The following is a 19,384-nucleotide window of genomic DNA, read 5'->3' as shown; positions in this document are numbered from 1 at the left end:
GGAGTAGAGAGAGGTAGGAGAGTGCGTGGAGTAGAGAGAGGTAGGAGAGTGCGTGGAGTAGAGAGAGGTGGGAGAGTGCGTGGAGTGGAGTAGAGAGAGGTAGGAGAGTGCGTGGAGTAGAGAGAGGTAGGAGAGTGCGTGGAGTAGAGAGAGGTGGGAGAGTGTGTGGAGTGGAGAGAGGTGGGAGAGTGTGTGGAGTAGAGAGGTAGGAGAGTGCGTGGAGTGGAGTAGAGAGAGGTAGGAGAGTGCGTGGAGTAGAGAGAGGTAGGAGAGTGCGTGGAGTAGAGAGAGGTGGGAGAGTGCGTGGAGTGGAGTAGAGAGAGGTAGGAGAGTGCGTGGAGTAGAGAGAGGTGGGAGAGTGCGTGGAGTAGAGAGAGGTAGGAGAGTGCGTGGAGTGGAGTAGAGAGAGGTAGGAGAGTGCGTGGAGTGGAGTAGAGAGAGAGGTAGGAGAGTGCGTGGAGTAGAGAGAGGTAGGAGAGTGCGTGGAGTAGAGAGAGGTAGGAGAGTGCGTGGAGTAGAGAGAGGTGGGAGAGTGCGTGGAGTAGAGAGAGAGGTGGGAGAGTGTGTGGAGTAGAGAGAGGTAGGAGAGTGCGTGGAGTAGAGAGAGGTGGGAGAGTGCGTGGAGTAGAGAGGTAGGAGAGTGCGTGGAGTGGAGTAGAGAGAGGTAGGAGAGTGTGTGGAGTAGAGAGGTAGGAGAGTGCGTGGAGTGGAGTAGAGAGGTGGGAGAGTGCGTGGAGTAGAGAGAGGTAGGAGAGTGCGTGGAGTGGAGTAGAGAGAGAGGTAGGAGAGTGCGTGGAGTAGAGAGAGGTAGGAGAGTGCGTGGAGTAGAGAGAGGTGGGAGAGTGCGTGGAGTGGATTAGAGAGAGGTGGGAGAGTGCGTGGAGTAGAGAGAGGTAGGAGAGTGCGTGGAGTGGAGTAGAGAGAGAGGTAGGAGAGTGCGTGGAGTAGAGAGAGGTAGGAGAGTGCGTGGAGTAGAGAGAGGTAGGAGAGTGCGTGGAGTAGAGAGAGGTGGGAGAGTGCGTGGAGTAGAGAGAGAGGTAGGAGAGTGCGTGGAGTAGAGAGAGGTAGGAGAGTGCGTGGAGTAGAGAGAGGTGGGAGAGTGCGTGGAGTAGAGAGAGGTAGGAGAGTGCGTGGAGTAGAGAGAGGTAGGAGAGTGTGTGGAGTAGAGAGAGGTAGGAGAGTGCGTGGAGTAGAGAGAGGTAGGAGAGTGCGTGGAGTAGAGAGAGGTGGGAGAGTGCGTGGAGTAGAGAGAGGTGGGAGAGTGTGTGGAGTAGAGAGAGAGGTGGGAGAGTGTGTGGAGTAGAGAGAGGTAGGAGAGTGCGTGGAGTAGAGAGAGGTAGGAGAGTGTGTGGAGTAGAGAGAGGTAGGAGAGTGCGTGGAGTAGAGAGAGGTGGGAGAGTGCGTGGAGTGGAGAGAGGTAGGAGAGTGCGTGGAGTGGAGAGAGGTGGGAGAGTGTGTGGAGTAGAGAGAGGTAGGAGAGTGCGTGGAGTGGAGTAGAGAGAGGTGGGAGAGTGCGTGGAGTAGAGAGAGGTAGGAGAGTGCGTGGAGTAGAGAGATACTCTGAGAAACGTTGGCATGGAGGATCTTAAAGACTGCGAGTTAGATATTTAAATCGATTCGGGATTCGATTTTGAGCTTATAATTCTCACAGCGGCATTTTAGATCATTTCTGGGACAGTTGCAGCCAAGGCTGGGCATTTGGATACTGATTTGGCAGATCCTTTAAGGCAGACACCAGTGCCCCACAGAACTCCTCCCCATTATCAATGACAAAGTCAATGAGATCAGAGGATGTTGACAAGTTGTCAGGGATTTGTTGCATCATCATGGAGTTCTGCCTCTTCATATGCTCCACGAGGGGTTGAGTCTCCACACCGATCCAGTGCTTGAGGTCAGGTTTCGCTCTGCGAACCTTCTTGCAGACGATTCCCTCGAACGTTGGAATCAGCCGCTTGATGTCTGTGGGATTTAGGTTGGCGGGGAGAGTGAATGCACAACGCAGATATCGTTAATCGTGGTACGGTTCCAGATGGAGTCAATCAAAGCTTAAGACAAATGTTCCATATGTACCGCATTGGTCAAATGGGCACGCTCCACCTGTTTGTACATCATCCCGAGGTGCGGTCGTGGTCAGATGCTTCATAAATCCAAATTGTGGTGCATTAAGTTAATTTCACAAACTCGTAATTGAACACACATGATTACTTTCATGCATCTAGGACCAGCATTAGCCCTCGACACATAAGGGAATACTGTGTTTGTTGCACGACATTATTTTAAAGGGGCTATATTCTTGTCTCCCATGCGCAGTGCTTAATATAGAAACTAAAATTCATAATTGACTTAGTTTGGCCACGTAATGATCTGACCAATTATGTATGTACGTTGAACTTCTTTAACACCGTACGTAGCCAACCATGCTAATCGGAGCTGCAGAGGCAGGACAAATATTGTTTCATGTGACCGCACGATGCCCACATAAACATTCTCCATCAGTGGCCAAGGATTTGGTAGCTAGGGTCTCGCGGAAAGCGTCATGCAGTTGTCCAGCTACACAGGGAGGCTGTCGGAGGTTGACACCTCGGGTGTTAAAACAGCGGTGTTTGTGATGCGTGGGCTCTGAATCAAGAAACTTTTTCCCAACCGTTGTCCGTTGGTGGTTCATTCCTCCTCACTGTTTTCCCATGACCGTGCTCGTTTCGCGAGTGTTGCAGCTGAGTAAGTATGCTGCTTTGCAAGAGCTGTTGCAGCTGTGGGCATAGCTGTTGAATTTGTTGCGATAACGTGCATTGCGTTACAGGTGTGGTGAGCGCACTGACTTATTTGTATTGAGTTGTTCAAGTTATCAACGTGTGACTGTGCACATTTGTGTTGGGTGGTGCGCGTGTGTTCGTGATAGCGCATGACTCTGCGTGTCGGTGACACGGTGTTTGTCTGCGTGTATTTATCTGGTATATCAGTGACACGGTCTGTCTGTCTGCGTGTTTGTTGTCCGGCAAAACACCCCCCACCTCCTCATCGGTGCCAGACGGCAACACTGTGGTGAGCAGTGCCATGGGAGGAGGGCCAATTTATTTTGGCCATTCCCCTCATGGCATTTGTAGCCACCACAGCGGTAAAAGGGGGCTCTGGATGGGTGCAAGGGGCTGCTAACCTCTCCACCTTCAATTACTTACCACGAAAACCACGAATTAAAACTTTAATTAAGCTTGTACTGGAGGCCCTGGGGGGACAGGCGTCTATGACGTCTCCTGGCCAAACCCCACTTGGTGGAGCCAGGAGATTGAATCCTTACCCTCGGGGTTTCAGAAAAAAACAAAAAACCATTGCAGGTGACCACGTGGAATGTTCGAACGCTCACTGCGGAGAGGCTGCTACTCCTCTGTCGGGAGCTGGACTGGTACTGCCTGGATCTCTGTGGTATTCAGGAGGTCCGGTGGACCGGCTCTGGCTCCTCTACTCGGGGCAGGAGACTGCCAAACATTCGGGAGTGAAGGGGGTGTGGGAGCGTGGCGGTGAGGTGTGGGAAGCTGCAAGCCCCAGGCTACTTTGGGCTCGCCTTCCAATCAACCAGAGACGAGGAGTGGTGGCCGTGGTTACTTATGCCCCCACCGAAGACGAACATCCGTGGAGGGATGCAGGCAAGGCCGATGAGTCAGATGCCTTCTATGACCTCCTGTCACAGGTGCTAGCTAAAGTGACCCCTCGGGATAGAGTCATCTTTTTGGGCGATTTTAATGCCCGGATTGGTCATGATGCTGGCACCTGGTCTAGATTGATTGGAAGGCATGGACCAGATCAGCTGATTAACAATGGTAGGAGGCTGCTAGATTTTTGTGCAGCCCTAGGATTTGTAATTACCAACACGCTGTTCCGGCATCGGCGCATCCACACAACATCATGGATGCATGCCGGGTCCAAGCAAGAACATCTGCTGGCCTACAAGGTGACGGAACAGTGGATGCGGGCCCATGTCCTTGATACCAGGACCTACCGTGGAGCTGATCTACCCACTGACCATGGACTTGTGATCTGTAAGATGCGCCTGCCACTCTTCCACTCCGGTTTTAGGAGTACACCAAGGACCCCATTCAAACCCATAGTGGCCTGGTCTCAGCTAGCTGATGAAAATTGCAAGCGAGAATTTCATCATTGCTTGCGGCTGGGGTTGGCATCGTCCCCCACTCCTGATGTCGAGGGGAAATGTGCAAGGTTTAGGACTGTGGCTCATGCAGCTGCAATGGCTGCTTTGGGTACATGGTCCAGACCTCCAAAGAGACCCTGGCTGACAGAGGTGTTCAGGCTGGCTGAGAAAAAACGACAGACCCACTCTCATCGTCTACAGCATCCCACATCAGAGAATGACGCATACCGCAGCCTTTGCTCGGAGGTTCGGAGAGCCGTGAGGCGCTGCAAGGATGGGTGGTGGTCGCAGGTTGCTGAGGAGATGGCGTCTGCCTCAATGGCCCGCAATCACAAAGAAGGGGGGCCACACAGACTGTAACAACTACAGAAGCATCTCACTCCTCAGTGTGCCGGGAAAGGTCCTGGCAAGGATTATTTAACATTGCCTTGCCAGGCACGCTGAGGAGAGGCTTGCGGAGCCCCAATGCGGTTTCAGGAAGGGGTGGTCCTGCACAGATGCCATATTTTCTGTCCGTCTGCTACAGAAGAGGTGTAGTGAATTCCAACAAGACCTACATCTCTGCTTTATTGACCTGGTCGTGATACCATCAGTAGGCCTGGGCTCTGGGTTGCTCTTCATGGTTTCGGAGTCCCTGATCCGCTGCTCACGATCATTAAGGACCTTCATGATGGTGAGCGGGCCTGGGTAAAACTATGTGGCCGGGAGTTGGAGCCATTCCCTGTTCACCTTGGGGTGCGACAGGGATGTCCTCTGGCTCCCACATTATTTAACATCTATTTCGACCACGTAGTTCGTGAAGCCTTTGATGGCTGTACTGGAGGAATTTCCATCTGGTACAGATATAATGGGAGGCTCATCGATGCCCGGGTGCGGGCAAGGGATGGCTCACTATTGGTCAACCATGTTATGTATGCCGATGATCTGGTAATTGCTGCTCACTCAGAGGAGTTGGAGGCGCTGCTGTGATGGCTGGGTCATGTAGCCCGCATGCCCAGCAACCGCATGCCTAAACAGCTTTTGTTCGGTCGGATAGAGGGGGCTAAACGAGCACGGCACAGGCTAGAGAAGAGATAGAGTGATGTGATACAGGAGGATGTGGAGCTGAGTGGACTTGCCCATGACTGGTACCAGCGGTGTCAAGATCGGCCTCTGTGGAAGAGACTCGTGAAGGACGCTACTGGGCAGTTGGAGGCAGTTGCCCTTCAACAACAACAGAGGGCGAAGGAGCGAAGCTCACAACAATGAGCGGAGCGCCGGGTGGCTAAAGCACAGCAAGTTGGCACAATAGGGGGCACAGGTGGTGCATCAGCCAGTCGTCTCAGTCATCTCAGTCAGTCGACCCGTGGCACCTGGGTCTGCCCCGTGACCTCCTGCCAGCGGGCGTTCGAAACTTCACGTGGTCTGGTAGGCCATGTAGCCAGATGTCACATGGCCTGCCAGCACTGAATCAATTTCTCAACCACATCAATTCCATACACCCGTCTATCAAATTCACCATGGAAGTGGAAAATGATGGCAAGCTACCATTCCTGGATGTTTTGATCGAGAAGAGACCTGATGGCTCGTTGGGACATTTGGTCTACAGGAAAGCCACCCACACGAATGCCTATCTAAAGCCTGACTCCCACCACCATCCAGCCCAGAAGAATTCCCTCATCAAAACACTACACCATGCATCTCCGACCAGCACCACCTAGCCAGTGAGTTGGAGGACGTACACCAAGCCCTCAGGATGAACGGATACTCGGACCGTACAATCCGCAAAGCTGTCTCCCCAGCCATGCGGAGACAACCTTCTGAGGATACAACCAAAACCATCACTTTACCGTACATAGCAGTGATTACCAAAAATATTTCCAAAATCTTAAACGAACACAAGATCCAGGTTCGTTTCAATACAATACACAAAATCTGTGATTTAATCCCATCTGTAAAAGATGTGATTCCTGACATGCAATACCCTGGTTTCTACAAACTGAGCTGTGCTTGCGGCAGCAGTTACATTGGGAAAACGAAACGACATGTCTCAGACCGCATCCGTGAACAAAAGGCGGATCTGAAACATGGTAGGACCAATACCTCTGCCGTTGCCGATCATTGTTTTAACTGATTTTTCCAAGACGGAGGTACTCTGCAAACCTACCGGCTACCTTCAGAGATTTGTTCATGAAGCCATCCAGATATATAAACACAGACACAACTTCAACTGAAAAGATGGGTACAAACTGAGAAATCATTGGAAGGATGTTATTAACCAGGTAAAGTCTTAACTGTGATGTTTCCATTCAACCTGCATATGTCAGCTGTTATTTCGACTCTGTCTTTTTCTCTCTATGCCTCTTTCTTAGATCTCTCATGCTCACATGTCCGTTGCTTTGCACTCTCATGCATTTGGATTGCACTCTCATGTTCGCATGTCTTTTGGATTGCACCCGTTGGGTTGCACTCCCTCGTCGAGGAGGCCGCTCTTCTTCTCCTTCTTTTCTACAGTTACATGCTAATTTCTCACATTAGCATCATGCTAATCTCTCACATTAACATAGCCACTTCCGTGCCCTCTAATTTCTCACATTAACATAATGCTAATCTCTCACATTAACATAGCCACTTCCGTGCCCTCTAATTTCTCACATTAACATCACTCGCCCTGGCCACTTCTTTATAACCCTTGAGCTACACTAATTTCAAACCTTTTAAAACAGCCTGCCTCAGCAGCAGACCATGCTTTCCCACCTGATGATGGATGCTTGTGTTGTGCCCGAAACGTCGCAATTTATTTTATTTTATTCCTACGTGACTTTACTGAAAGAACCAAAGAGTATACATGTTAAATACATTGCAATCTGCCCTTTGGATCCTCATGTGGAATGACCACACAACACTGCATCTTTCTGTCCACACCTTAGTTCTCACGTTGAGTGTTTCACCTGCAATTTTGGGGGTTTATGATTGCATTTTTTTTGTTTACTTTTGGGACGCTTTTCTGGCACAACCAAAACTCCGGTGTAACCAAGTCTGGCTTCCGAAGGTTTTATTAATTGAAGACAGAAGGATGCAATGTTCCGCACAGAACGAGCGAGATCAAAATGCTCGCACACATCACAGTAAAAAAGGTATGATTATCAGTCGAATGTAAACAAAATATTTACCCAGGTCTATCAGCCATGTCTTGATATCAGGGTAGCTGTCTTGCACATCAAGGAGTGCTTCCAGCAGCTTCTGGCATTGGCTGTTACCAGCAGCAATACATTCTAACAGCAAGAAGTTTGCACAGTGTCGTCCACGCTCTTTCTTGGCTCCATTGTAGACATCCCGTGGGATCAGAGAATGCGTATCCATGTAATCCAGGATAGGGAATGGATCCATTCCGATCCATGCTGTCAGGATTTCCTTATTCTCCTGAATGAGATTCCGTATATTTTGCTCTTCTGGTCTCTAAAAGTGAGATAACAAAGCATTATCTCAATAGGACTGAATACGATGCTCACATATTGGTCTATCAGCACATGTTTCTGAGTTTGAATCACAAGCTAGTTCAAATTAACTTTTCATTTTATCATTAACAAATAAAAACATTTAGGTAAAAGGCAGGTATTTGTGCCGACCGATATTGCTTTCACTTGGGTTATACAATTAAGTCACAGGTGCTCCATACCCAGTTTGCAAATGATGAACGCCACTCTCCACACACCACAGGCGGTGGTGTGGAGTTTCCATTCACCAGTGGATACTCAGTCAGGTCAGCAATAAAGAGACGAGGAAGAAGGTAGGAAGGATAACCGTGTGACACGAGCTGAACGTTGACTCAGCTGACGTGTCACACGAGGCGAGAAGAAAGGCGATGAATATGGAGGCACCAGGTCAGAGGACGACAGGCTGGCCTAGAGATAAGTCATTTGAAGTGCTGAACTTTGACATGAAGCCCTGCAGAGTGGACTTTCATTTGTTTGACATCACCACACCTAGTTTGATCTCTGATGACTACTCATGAATACAATTCAAGATCACAAAAGTATTAGAACAATGCTCAGACATATCCATTACGAATCTCTGGGCCACCTCACTTACTTGAACTTGGATCTTAATCAAATTCAATTTTTCTTCAGCCTGTTCAGTCGAGCGATCTGTAAATAAAGTACCATGATGAGATCATTAATACTCTAATCAAATCTATAGACAGATATTCCTTATTTATAAAAAAAAATCATACTTGCAACCTGCACGTCCCTCCTAGCCAGCCAGCCAGCCAGCAAAACTTTTATTGAATACAGAGAGCCCTGTCGCTCTTCACCTTTCTCTCATCTTCTCTGTTCCGTATATCTCAATTGATCTCAATTTTTCGCCTTGTCTGTTTTTATGTTTCTCTGTCCCCTCTTCTACCGCTCCCTCCCTCTGTAGTGCTCTCCTCCCTCCACTCTCTCCTGCTTCCCTTCCCACTATTCCTCTTCTTGTTTCTTTCTCACCTCTCACCCTCGCTCTCCTTATTCCCAACTCTCCATTCACTGTCTCAGTCTCTCGTGCCTCTCCCTAATCCTCTTTCCCACCGCTTGCCGCTTTCTCTCGCTCTCCTCTTTCCGTTGTGCTTCATCTCTTTCCTCTCCGTGTCATGGCCTTTCACTTTCTCCCCAGCCCTCTCCTCTCCATCTCTCCATCTCTTCATCCGTGCTCCAGCTCCCACCCTCACCTCCCTCCTCCATCTCCCTTCCTCGCCACCCTTCTCTCACTCTCTCCTCTATCTTCCTTTGTTAATGCCCTCCACTCTCTCCCTCACATCTCTCTATCTGCTCTATAAAACAGGTGTTCAGATGTGCTGCTCACCCTGAGCCATACATGCCCTGATAGTGCATTGTCCTTGTGCTGTTAACGTTTTGGCGTTCTCCGATCTGACACTGATGAGACTAGGCCCAAAAGAAGGCTGTTTCTGGGGTAGGTCAATCAGTTTCAAAGACAATGCAAATATATACAAAACCAACAAGATCATCACTAGTTCAACTTCCCTAATCGAACCAATCAAACGGCCCTCCCTAAAACCGTCGGCTGCAAGACCTCCCAGATTCTATGGTCTTTCCAAGATCCATAAAGAAGGTACCCCACTACGGCCCATCGTGTCCACGATCAACTCACCTATCTACAAACTAGCCCGTTTTTTATCGGATACTCTGCTTCCCTTCACTGGCAAGACCACCTCATCAGTACTTAACTCAAACCACTTTGTCTCTATGGTCAAAACATTGTACTGTCTCCTGACAATGTCCTCGTCAGCTTTGATGTGGTCTCTCTGTTCACCAAGGTTCCAGTGCCTGACACCATAATAATAATTAAAGACTTAGTCCAACATGGACTGAACCCGGATGTCCCTGCGCTGGTTAGGCACTGCCTCACCAACACGTACTTCACCTGGAATGGTACCTTTTACAAAAAAATGAGGGTACCCCTATGGGTTCCCCCTTGTCACCAGTGATAGCCAATGTGTTCATGGAGAAATTTGAAACAGATGCCATCCAGACATCCACCCTGCGTCCTTCCCTGTGGAAGACATATGTGGATGACACTTTCGTCATTTGGCCACATGGCCTCCCATCATTGAACCAATTCCGAGACCACATCAATTCCAGCCACCCATCCATCAAATTTACCATGGAAGTGGAGAAGGATGGCAAGCTACCATTCTTGGATGTTCTGTTTGAGAGGAGGCTCAATAGCTCTTTGGGACATTCTGTTTACAGGAAGGCCACCCACACAGATTCTTACTTGAAGCCTGATTCCCACCACCACCTGGCTCAAAAGAATTCCCTCATCAAAACACTACACCATAGGGCCCACTGCATCTCTGACCAACACCACCTGGCCAGTGAATTAAAATATGTACATCTGGCCCTCAAGATGAACGGATACTCGGACCGTGCTATCCGCCAAGCTGTTTCTCCCACCATGCAGAAACAACCCCCTGAGACTCCAATCAAATCATCACGTTGCCATACATAGCAGGCGTTACCAAAAAGATTTTCAAAATTCTAAACAAACACAAGATCCAGGTCCGATTCAATACAGTACACAAAATCCGTGATCTGATCCCATCCGTAAAGGATGTCATTCCTGACTTACAGTACCCTGGCGTTTACAAACTGAGTTGTACCTGTGGTGATTGCTATATCGGGGAGACGAAACGATATATTTCTGACCGAATTTGTGAGCACAAGTCAGATTTGAAACACGGCAGAACGAATTCTTCGGCCGTTGCTGATGATTGTTTCAACACAGCGGGTTCTCATGATATTGTTTTCTCCGATACCAAAGTACTCTGCAAACCTCCCGGATACTACCAAAGAGTTGTCCATGAAGCCATCCAGATATACAAACATAGACACAACTTCAACCGAGAGGATGGTTTTAAATTAAGCAATCATTGGAAATGTCATTAACCAAGTCTAACTTTATCTGCCTTATAATTTTACAGCCATATCCATTTCTTCCAGTTTTTTACTCCCAGCCTGATACACCACCATCACTCGTCGTGCAGGCACTGGACCCATGCACAAACTCCCCTCCCCTGACATCACAAAAGAATACAGATGGTTATCTATCGGCTTACCTCATGCTAATCCCGTGCCCGACCGTCCACACGGCCTGCCACATACCCCCCCACCAAACCCCTTGACTCCCCCCCCCAACACCCTATATAAACACGTTGTCTCTTAATAACTCTCTTCACACGCCTCAGTAATTTTGCTAGAGCAGTCTAAACCTGATGACGGTTGCTTGTGTTGCTTTCGAAACGTCGTGATTTAATTTATTTGTTTTCATTTTAATTTATTTTATATTTTTTTACCTACGTGACTTTACCGGAAAAAAAAGTATGGATCCTTGCAGTCATGAAAACTTCAAATCTAGAATGCAAATTTTATCAGAGCATGTTTGTTTGCATGTTCCCCACAAGTACGTGTGGTTAATGCAGTTCTTGATTCCTTGCAAAAAGGTTTCTATTTGGTGTTTGAACATCTTAACACCTCCTGGTTTATTGCCAGAAAGGGTAAAACCTATTCATATATTTTTTTAAAAAGTTCTCCAAAATATGAAATAAATAAAAACCTAAAACATTGAGCCATCTAGCAGATGTGCTACACTTTGGGCTAACGTGGTCGTGCGGCCAATTCCTCTGTTAATCCGCAACAGAACCTCCGCGGTGCGCCGTAGGCGAGGGGATTCGTGAAGAGGTCTCCCCATCTCGACGCGGATTATTGGAGTCTCTGCTGTACCACGAGTTGATCGCGAGGCTAACATATTTTAAATTGGAATAAAGTCGCATTTTCTCAGGCGCTTTGGGATAACTGAGACTGGGACCATGGCAGACAAAGCAGGACGTTGGTAGCTTTACATCCGCACGAGAGATGCTTGTGAGTTTTTCTAGTTTAGTACTTGTAAAGTAGGTTTCAATGTACATTATTTGAAACAATAAATCAGTATCCAGACATCTTATTTCATTCACGTCATCTTATACACTTACCGGGAAATAATTTCAGCTTGAAAGCGACGAACGCCAGAATGATGAACACCAGAATGGTCACGATAATTCCAAAAAGGATAGCAAGCCAATTAACTGGGAATATGAAAAACATAAATAATCAGTACAAAGTCATTTCATGAAACGCATCTCATGCGCAGATACAATTCAAACGCACCTGACATTACCATTTTTGTCCTTCCCCCACACCTCCAATTAGCATGGTTAGCTACGTACGGTGTAAAAGAAGTTCAAAATACATGATCCAGATGCACAAAAGCAATGAACCCTCTATGAAGATTCATCATCATTAAAACATTGTTGAAAACACAACACTTAATTTTTAAACATCGCCCAAAGAAGCTTCCCTTGTAAACTGAAAAGACTTTTACATTTCCAACATTTAACTTTCACACTGTGACAGAGGAAAGCCTCTCCCAGCCAGATTCAAATAAGCCAACATTTGGAGACAGTCAATCAAAGTATGTCAACAAATATTTAGAAAAAACGAAATCTCCAACCAGAACAATGTTTGTGCACGAATTAAGCTGTGTGTGGTCGGTTATGGGTCAAAGCACTCTGCTATTTGTGTTTAGATAATGCAATCAACGCTTTTTAACATGAGGTTTTACTTAAGATGCTATCCCGTACAATGTTAATACATGTGTAGTAAGTAGCGGAGGAGACGATGTCGAAGTTGAGACACACTGTTTATTAACTCCGGGACAGATACAATAGTTGAAGGGGTATCGGCCCCTTCACCCGTACTATGGGAAACCCACCCTAGTACTAAGCCCTCTGTCCTGTCCCCCAGTCCTCCTCTACTGGGCTACGGGAGGCTGACTGATCTGGCCCTGGCAAGCACAGATCTCGGCACCAGCTAACCAGCCTTGCCCTGACAAGGGCAGCGGTCTGGAAGCTCCTGGGCCGCGCCACTGGCTTACCCGGCTCGGCCCTTATAAGGACGGCGAGACCGGGGAGTCCCAGGGCCTAATCTCCGAGTCTTGGATCTTCACTGGTCAGCTTCGTGTCGAACTCAACTCGAGCTCTTTGGGTTCCACCTTTTATAGGGATCGCCTCCAAGGGCTGGGGGCGTGGGCAATAACTGATGCGGACGTCGGTGTGACCACCCGTGTATGTGAGTGCCGACAGCCCTGTGTTTGTTGTCCGCTGTTCCTCCCGTAATAACCCCTACACATGCTAGAGGGTACAATTGATGTGCGTTTGTGTGCTCTAGGACATCTTAAGTGATGTCCTTGTCTGTTGTATGGAATGTAAACTCATTGCCTACGATGCCACATGCTCCGCTAGATGCACTCCATAATTAAGATAGATGCACTCCGTCTGTCATTGTATCGCATTTATTTTACATTTATCTAGCAAATAAAAAGACGGTAATCTTCAAGCCCATCAGAAAGAACTCTTCAGTCTTTGGCATCCAGTGAACCTCAGACTTCCACCTCTGCATCATGGCGACTGAAAATGACTTGGGCTTACTCTACTCTAGTGATGTTTAAGTGCTACTGAAGTGTAAATGTCTAGGCAATAGCTACTAAGTGTGAATTAAACGTTAGTGGGTGTTGATGACATACAAATATCACTTAAATGTAGAAATTTAACACATACAGCAACACCTCTGTTACCCATAGGGATGTTTGGGTAACCTGAGGGAGTGTGTCCAATTCTTTTTTAATCTAAGACCCAGTGGAAACAATTCACCACTGTGGGTGACAGTGACGGCCAATGCTATTCAAATATTTATAATTGGTGTGAACAACTCGTAAACTTACCTCCAATCGGGACACAAGTATCTGAGGTGGGGTCTCTATTGAGTCCATCTTTGCAATCACATTTGGTGTCCTGGGCCACAGAGCAGATCACAACAGCTTCCTCATCTGCATGTCGAATCAGAGAGATTGGCATTTGTGTGAATGAAAATGATGAATTCGATGATAAAATTAACTCGCTGACAGGTCACAATCCAGGCGATCAGTGTGTTTGCACAAACATGTTTTAAACTAAACTATTTAACTATTTGTATTTAACCAGGTAAGGCCCACTGAGCTACATAGCTCTTTTTCAGAAGCAAGCTGCCAACAAATGAGAGCTCAATGAAGTGGCTTATCACGTGGAAATTTATAGCAGCCAAATACTCTGGACGCATGTTTCTAAAGGAAAGAAAAACCGGAGGACCCAGGGAAAAATCCACACGACCACGGGGAGAACATGCAAACTCCAAATAAAAAGGCGTCAGGGTCGGGATTGAAACCCACGACCTCCAGCATACCAGGCGAGGGAGTTCACACCCTGCCACCATGTGGAACATGGTGGAGTTATTTGACATTACTTCACCATGCTGGTCAGTACGAGTAGGTGAAAGCAGGGAACGCAGACATTTGAGCAGAGTACTGTGCGACAATTGATTTTGCTGCACTGGTCTCTGTTGAGAACATAGCTCAGCAGTAGGCTACAAATTGTTTTATGCATGATGGTCACTCATCCAAGTACCATCTGGGCTTAAACCTGTTCATCCTTCACGACTGACTACATTTGGGTGATGTGGGCATAGGCATATTCATTACATAGCGACATAAAGCTAATTTCTGGCCATAGTCAACATTATAATTAACATTCATTATTTCACCTTCTCTGCAGCGGCTGCAATTTTCACAACGTGGGGCATTGTTGTCTTGGTCCATGTACTGGTCACGAGGGCAAACTTCACACGAGGCCTCCTGGCCCTCTGATGCACAGTCCATTTTCTTGTATGACCCTGAGAGGTACAGGAAAACAAAGCAGCAATGCACCCCTGCGAAGAGCAATTTCTCTCAGTGCTTACATTCTGAGATCTGTGATGAAGTTTTTGTTCTTTATTAATTAAGTGATATTTTTTAGGGTTCAGGTGTTCAGTTTTCACAGTCTGCAGACATTGTAATTGTGAATATTGGTAACCATATTGCACTGATGAATCCAAAAAAAAAGAAACCGCTGCACAGTGGTCTCTCGCTGCATCACTGCTGCCAGCCAGTTTGTCACATTTTCCAATCGTACCTCCGATTAGCACGGTTGGCGACGTACGGTGCAAAAGAAGTTCAACATACAATTTTCCCTTTAGCCTATATTCCTAATTAATTAATTTTAAGCCATGCATGCCCAGATTCCTTATTTTTGTATGGTAATATTTTGGGGTTTGGCCATGGGGTTAGGGTTGGGGTTAGAGGTTAGAGTTTAGGACTCAGGGTTAAGGTTTGAGACAAGGTCACGTGAGAATGCTTTCCTTGACCTTGATCTGCAGCGGCAGTAGTGCCAGTCCTGTGTGTTGGGTGACTCAGTGTGTGTGTTTCCATACATACCTGCTCGACACAACAGGCAGCAGTGACCAATCTGCGATCTGTAAGATCCTTTGGCACATTCTGAATTCACAGCTGGGCCTTCGATTGCGGTGGAAAAAGCAGCCTATCGATAAAATACAAAGACATTAATATAGTTGTATTTATTGGAGCAAGGCACTGCTTTTTCATTTCAAATTATTTACATTATAAGACACTCCACAGAGTAAGACGCATCCCTAAAAATTTCATATAAATCTGGTCATATACGCATACACACATTTACTTAAAATACAGAAGTAAGGTGAGGCTTATAATCTACACGACGGTACCATTGGCCGGACAAGTGTATTGCTTGAAGTCCAGGTTTTAGGATTGGCATTTGAACAAAAAAATGGTGAACCTTACTCGCAGAACATTCTTGAAAACAAGTAATGGGACTTGGGCATATGAGCATTAATGTCCTGTCTATTATCACACCACCAACTCTATGACCACCACCATCTCAGATTAATATACACAGTGTAATCACAAGCACCAACAGCACCAGTATCATAATTGTGATTATCATCATCATCACCAGCATTATCAACAGTAGAGCTGGGAAACCGTGGCACGGCTTGCACCGTGGAGCCATGGGCTCCATTCCCCACGTTAACGATCTTCACGGTCCCAGTGACCCTGTCAGCCCCAGGCTCCGCACGGTGTTCCAGGCTCACACGAGAGATGAGCTGGGACCGTGAGCCTCGTTACATACACAGACACACACCAGTGGCTCGGTTTGTGCTGGCTTAAAGGTTCGCGCTGACAAGTAAATTTAGCGATAATAGACAAATTATTTACGTTATTTATTGTCTTGTCTATGAAAATCGTGATGAGCTAACTCGGCACACTACCTGCTCAGCTCGGCTGATGGCAATAGAACTGGCTCATGGTAAATTGGCTTCATTGTGGATGCTCTTCAAGTAGACTGTGATGCCCTCTACCTGCTCAAACTATGACATGTTTGTTGGTTAGCTGCGTTAGGGGAATATAAAGGGTAGAAAGTGGATTGTTTACTGGCATCTCCAGTGGCTTTATACTTTTGTGGCCAGCCTCCCTCATTTAGATCACCGGCTGGGACCGCAACTCATTTCATTGGGACCGCTGGCACAGGCGTTTAAATAAAAAAAAAACATAAACTTCGTCTCTACTTGTGTGAAACGAGAGCTCTAAATATCCCTTCAAGCGGAGTGAGTTCACTCGCCCTCCATCTTAAGAAGCCCCAATAGCCACCATTTTGTTTCAAGAATGTGCATTTAAGTTGCCCAACAAACGAGGGATCTTCCTTGTAGCCCAACAGACGTGCTGCTACTGCACAAACCATCGACGCTGGTTAAAGATTACGGCTGACAGATAGTCAGGAACTGCTAATCAATCACCTTGATCATTTTCCACGAGAGGTAAACATACTTTGGGACTATAACAGAGTTTTTTTTGGTGAGATCTCGTAAATATAAATGTGTCGTTAAACCCGCCACAACTGACACAGCCAACTAGTAAGGTTTGTCACGAAAACGAAACATGCCAATGACTTACTAGTTCAGCACACCGGTGTGTAGGAGAGTATATTTACGTGATCACACCCAAAAAAACTCTTATAGAAAATGTTGGTCGTCAAAGCCGACATATTAAACATAGTTTGGACTATTGTTGTTACAATGTATTAACCACTTTGTTATCTGTACTGGATAACGTCAGGCTTTTGTTATTTGTAATGGTTTCTTCTGATAAAATAAAGATGCTCAAGAGGCAACATATCAAAAGAGGCTGTGCATATCAATATTTTTCACCTGATTAGATAACATCCATTCATAAAACAAAAACAACATGATTCTTATCTGGCCCTGTGAGCCGAGTGCATTCACACTGAACCCTGCAAGGAAGGCTCATGAGCCTGAGGCAATGAAGTTAAACTGATTATTATTAAACATTCTGAAAGTGGGGTGTGGTGGAGGAGTGGTGAGCCGACTATAACGAGCATGGCATGAAAGGGCATCATTCACTTAACAGTGCAAAGACCAGAGGGAAGCCATTGTGTGTCGAGGTCAGGGTCCAACTTTAATTCTTTTCTGAAAATTAATCAATTGGGATTCACGCAGAAGAAATGTAACATCTACTAATAGGGGTTTTCCCCTTTTCTCTGGCAACAAAACTGACACCTTTTGCAAGGATTTATGCTTACATCAACCACAATACTTGCAGTCAAATGCAAACAAAAAACAATATACTCTGATAATTATCAGAGTATATTGTTTTTTGTTTGCAGTATTGTGGTTAATGTAAGCATGATTCCCTGCAAAAGGTGTCAGTTTTGTTGCCAGAAAAAAGGGGAAAAACCCTATTAGTATATTTCGATCAATAGAGAGGGCGGCAGCAGCAGCACTGCCCTCCTACCACGCAGCCTATACCACCTGGTACGAGGTCGCCCCATCCTACGCAGGCTCAAGCCTGCTTAGCTTCTCATATCTCATTAATTCGGGCACAAACCCGATCTCCTACCAGAACCTCTTTTCAAAATGACTCGTAAATTACCGTGCCCACACATCCCGTGAGCACGATGGGCTACGTACGGTGCGAAAGAAGTTCAACGCACAGTATTCATAATAAATGTTGCATGGGTTAGATCGCGTAAATACACATACTGGTCGCGAAAGCCTCCGTGTGATGAAGTTGAACACACACACGGACTCTACAACGCAGTGATATATAAACACAGTACTTCACTCTGCTTCACATCGCCACAGATTCAACGTCGCCAAGAGAGACCCACACGGGCTCCCGGTATCTGAACGCAACGGGCTGTGGCCTGGCCACATCTCCACCCTCACCACCCTCCTCACACCACCACGAAGACGAAGACAAGGTCTCACCAGGGCCAGCAGGAGACACGCGAGCCCGCAGCAGCTGTCCAAGTCGCCTTTCCTCCTCATCCTCCTCATGGTGACAATCCGCGCCGTCTCTCTCCGCTTGACTCGTGGACACTCAACACAAGGTAGTCACGTAGAAGGGAAGTCCTCAGGTGAGGACGGCTGCTTGCGTTGTGGCCGAAACGTCGTGATAATTATTTTATTATGTTTTATTTTTATTATTTTATTACTTCCCTTCTACGTGACTTTACCGAAAGAACCAAGAAGATGAATCCCTGCAGTCACGAAAGCTTTAAATCGAAACTCAACACAAGCTCACGGCCCGTCGCTGCTGCTGCTGCACCAAAGAACAGAAAATGACTGAAGTTCCAGAACAGTGGCTCAAGTTTCAAGTTCCTCTTTGGTGATTGCAACATCATCGCCTGAGAGTTGCGTCCCGGTTTGACGGTAGGCGACTGCGCCCCCTGCAGGTGAGGCAGCGCTTTGTCAGTCTCCCTTAGAGGTCACCCACTGAGCAGGGAGTCTACAATCTTCACATCAAGATTGAGGCGACAATCTTCACGTCAAGATTGAGTCAACAATCTTCACATCAAGATTGAGGCGACAAACTTCACATCAAGATGGAGGCGACAATCTTTACATCAAGATGGAGGCGACAATCTTCACATCAAGATTGAGGCGACAATCTTCACATCAAGATTGAGGCGACAATCTTCACATCAAGATTGAGGCAACACTCTTCACATCAAGATTGAGGTAACAATCTTCACATCAAGATTGAGGCGACAATCTTCACATCAAGATTGAGGCGACAATCTTCACATGAAGATTGAGGCAACAATCTTCACATCAAGATTGAGGCGACAATCTTCACATCAAGATTGAGGCGACAATCTTCACATCAAGATTGAGGCGACAATCTTCACATCAAGATTGAGGCAACAATCTTCACATCAAGATTGAGTCAACAATCTTCACATCAAGATTGAGTCAACAATCTTCACATCAAGATGGAGGCGACAATCTTCACATCAAGATTGAGGCGACAATCTTCACATCAAGATGGAGGCGACAATCTTCACATCAAGATTGAGGCGACAATCTTCACATCAAGATTGAGGCGACAATCTTCACATCAAGATGGAGGCGACAATCTTCACATCAAGATGGAGGCGACAATCTCCACATCAAGATGGAGGCGACAATCTTCACATCAAGATTGAGGCGACAATCTTCACATCAAGATTGAGGCGACAATCTTCACATCAAGATGGAGGCGACAATCTTCACATCAAGATGGAGGCGACAATCTTCACATCAAGATTGAGGCGACAATCTTCACATCAAGATTGAGGCGACAATCTTCACATCAAGATTGAGGCAACAATCTTCACATCAAGATTGAGGCGACAATCTTCACATCAAGATTGAGGCGACAATCTTCACATCAAGATGGAGGCGACAATCTTCACATCAAGATTGAGGCAACAATCTTCAC

At 46.6% G+C, this 19,384-nt stretch overlaps 1 protein-coding gene across 1 annotated transcript; it reads right to left on the bottom strand.

Annotated features, from left to right (window-relative positions):
* Window positions 1-1,311: 1,311 nt before the first annotated feature.
* LOC133358851 (uncharacterized) lies at window positions 1,312-18,267 on the bottom strand. The gene is made up of 8 exons (XM_061577302.1): window positions 17,890-18,267; window positions 15,002-15,104; window positions 14,293-14,421; window positions 13,439-13,543; window positions 11,652-11,744; window positions 8,216-8,271; window positions 7,297-7,582; window positions 1,312-1,959 (listed from the first exon to the last, which is right to left on the bottom strand). The coding sequence occupies exons 1-8, from the start codon at window positions 17,956-17,958 to the stop codon at window positions 1,664-1,666; spliced, it is 1,137 nt and encodes a 378-aa protein (XP_061433286.1). The 5' UTR covers window positions 17,959-18,267; the 3' UTR covers window positions 1,312-1,663.
* Window positions 18,268-19,384: the final 1,117 nt, after the last annotated feature.

The sequence above is a fragment of the Lethenteron reissneri genome, chromosome 63 (assembly GCF_015708825.2).
Source record: "Lethenteron reissneri isolate LAM-NWPU_2019-01 chromosome 63, ASM1570882v1, whole genome shotgun sequence".
Lineage (NCBI taxonomy): Eukaryota > Metazoa > Chordata > Hyperoartia > Petromyzontiformes > Petromyzontidae > Lethenteron > Lethenteron reissneri.
The sequence above is the reverse complement of the archived record's forward strand: the minus strand, read 5'-3'. Positions and strand labels throughout refer to the sequence as shown.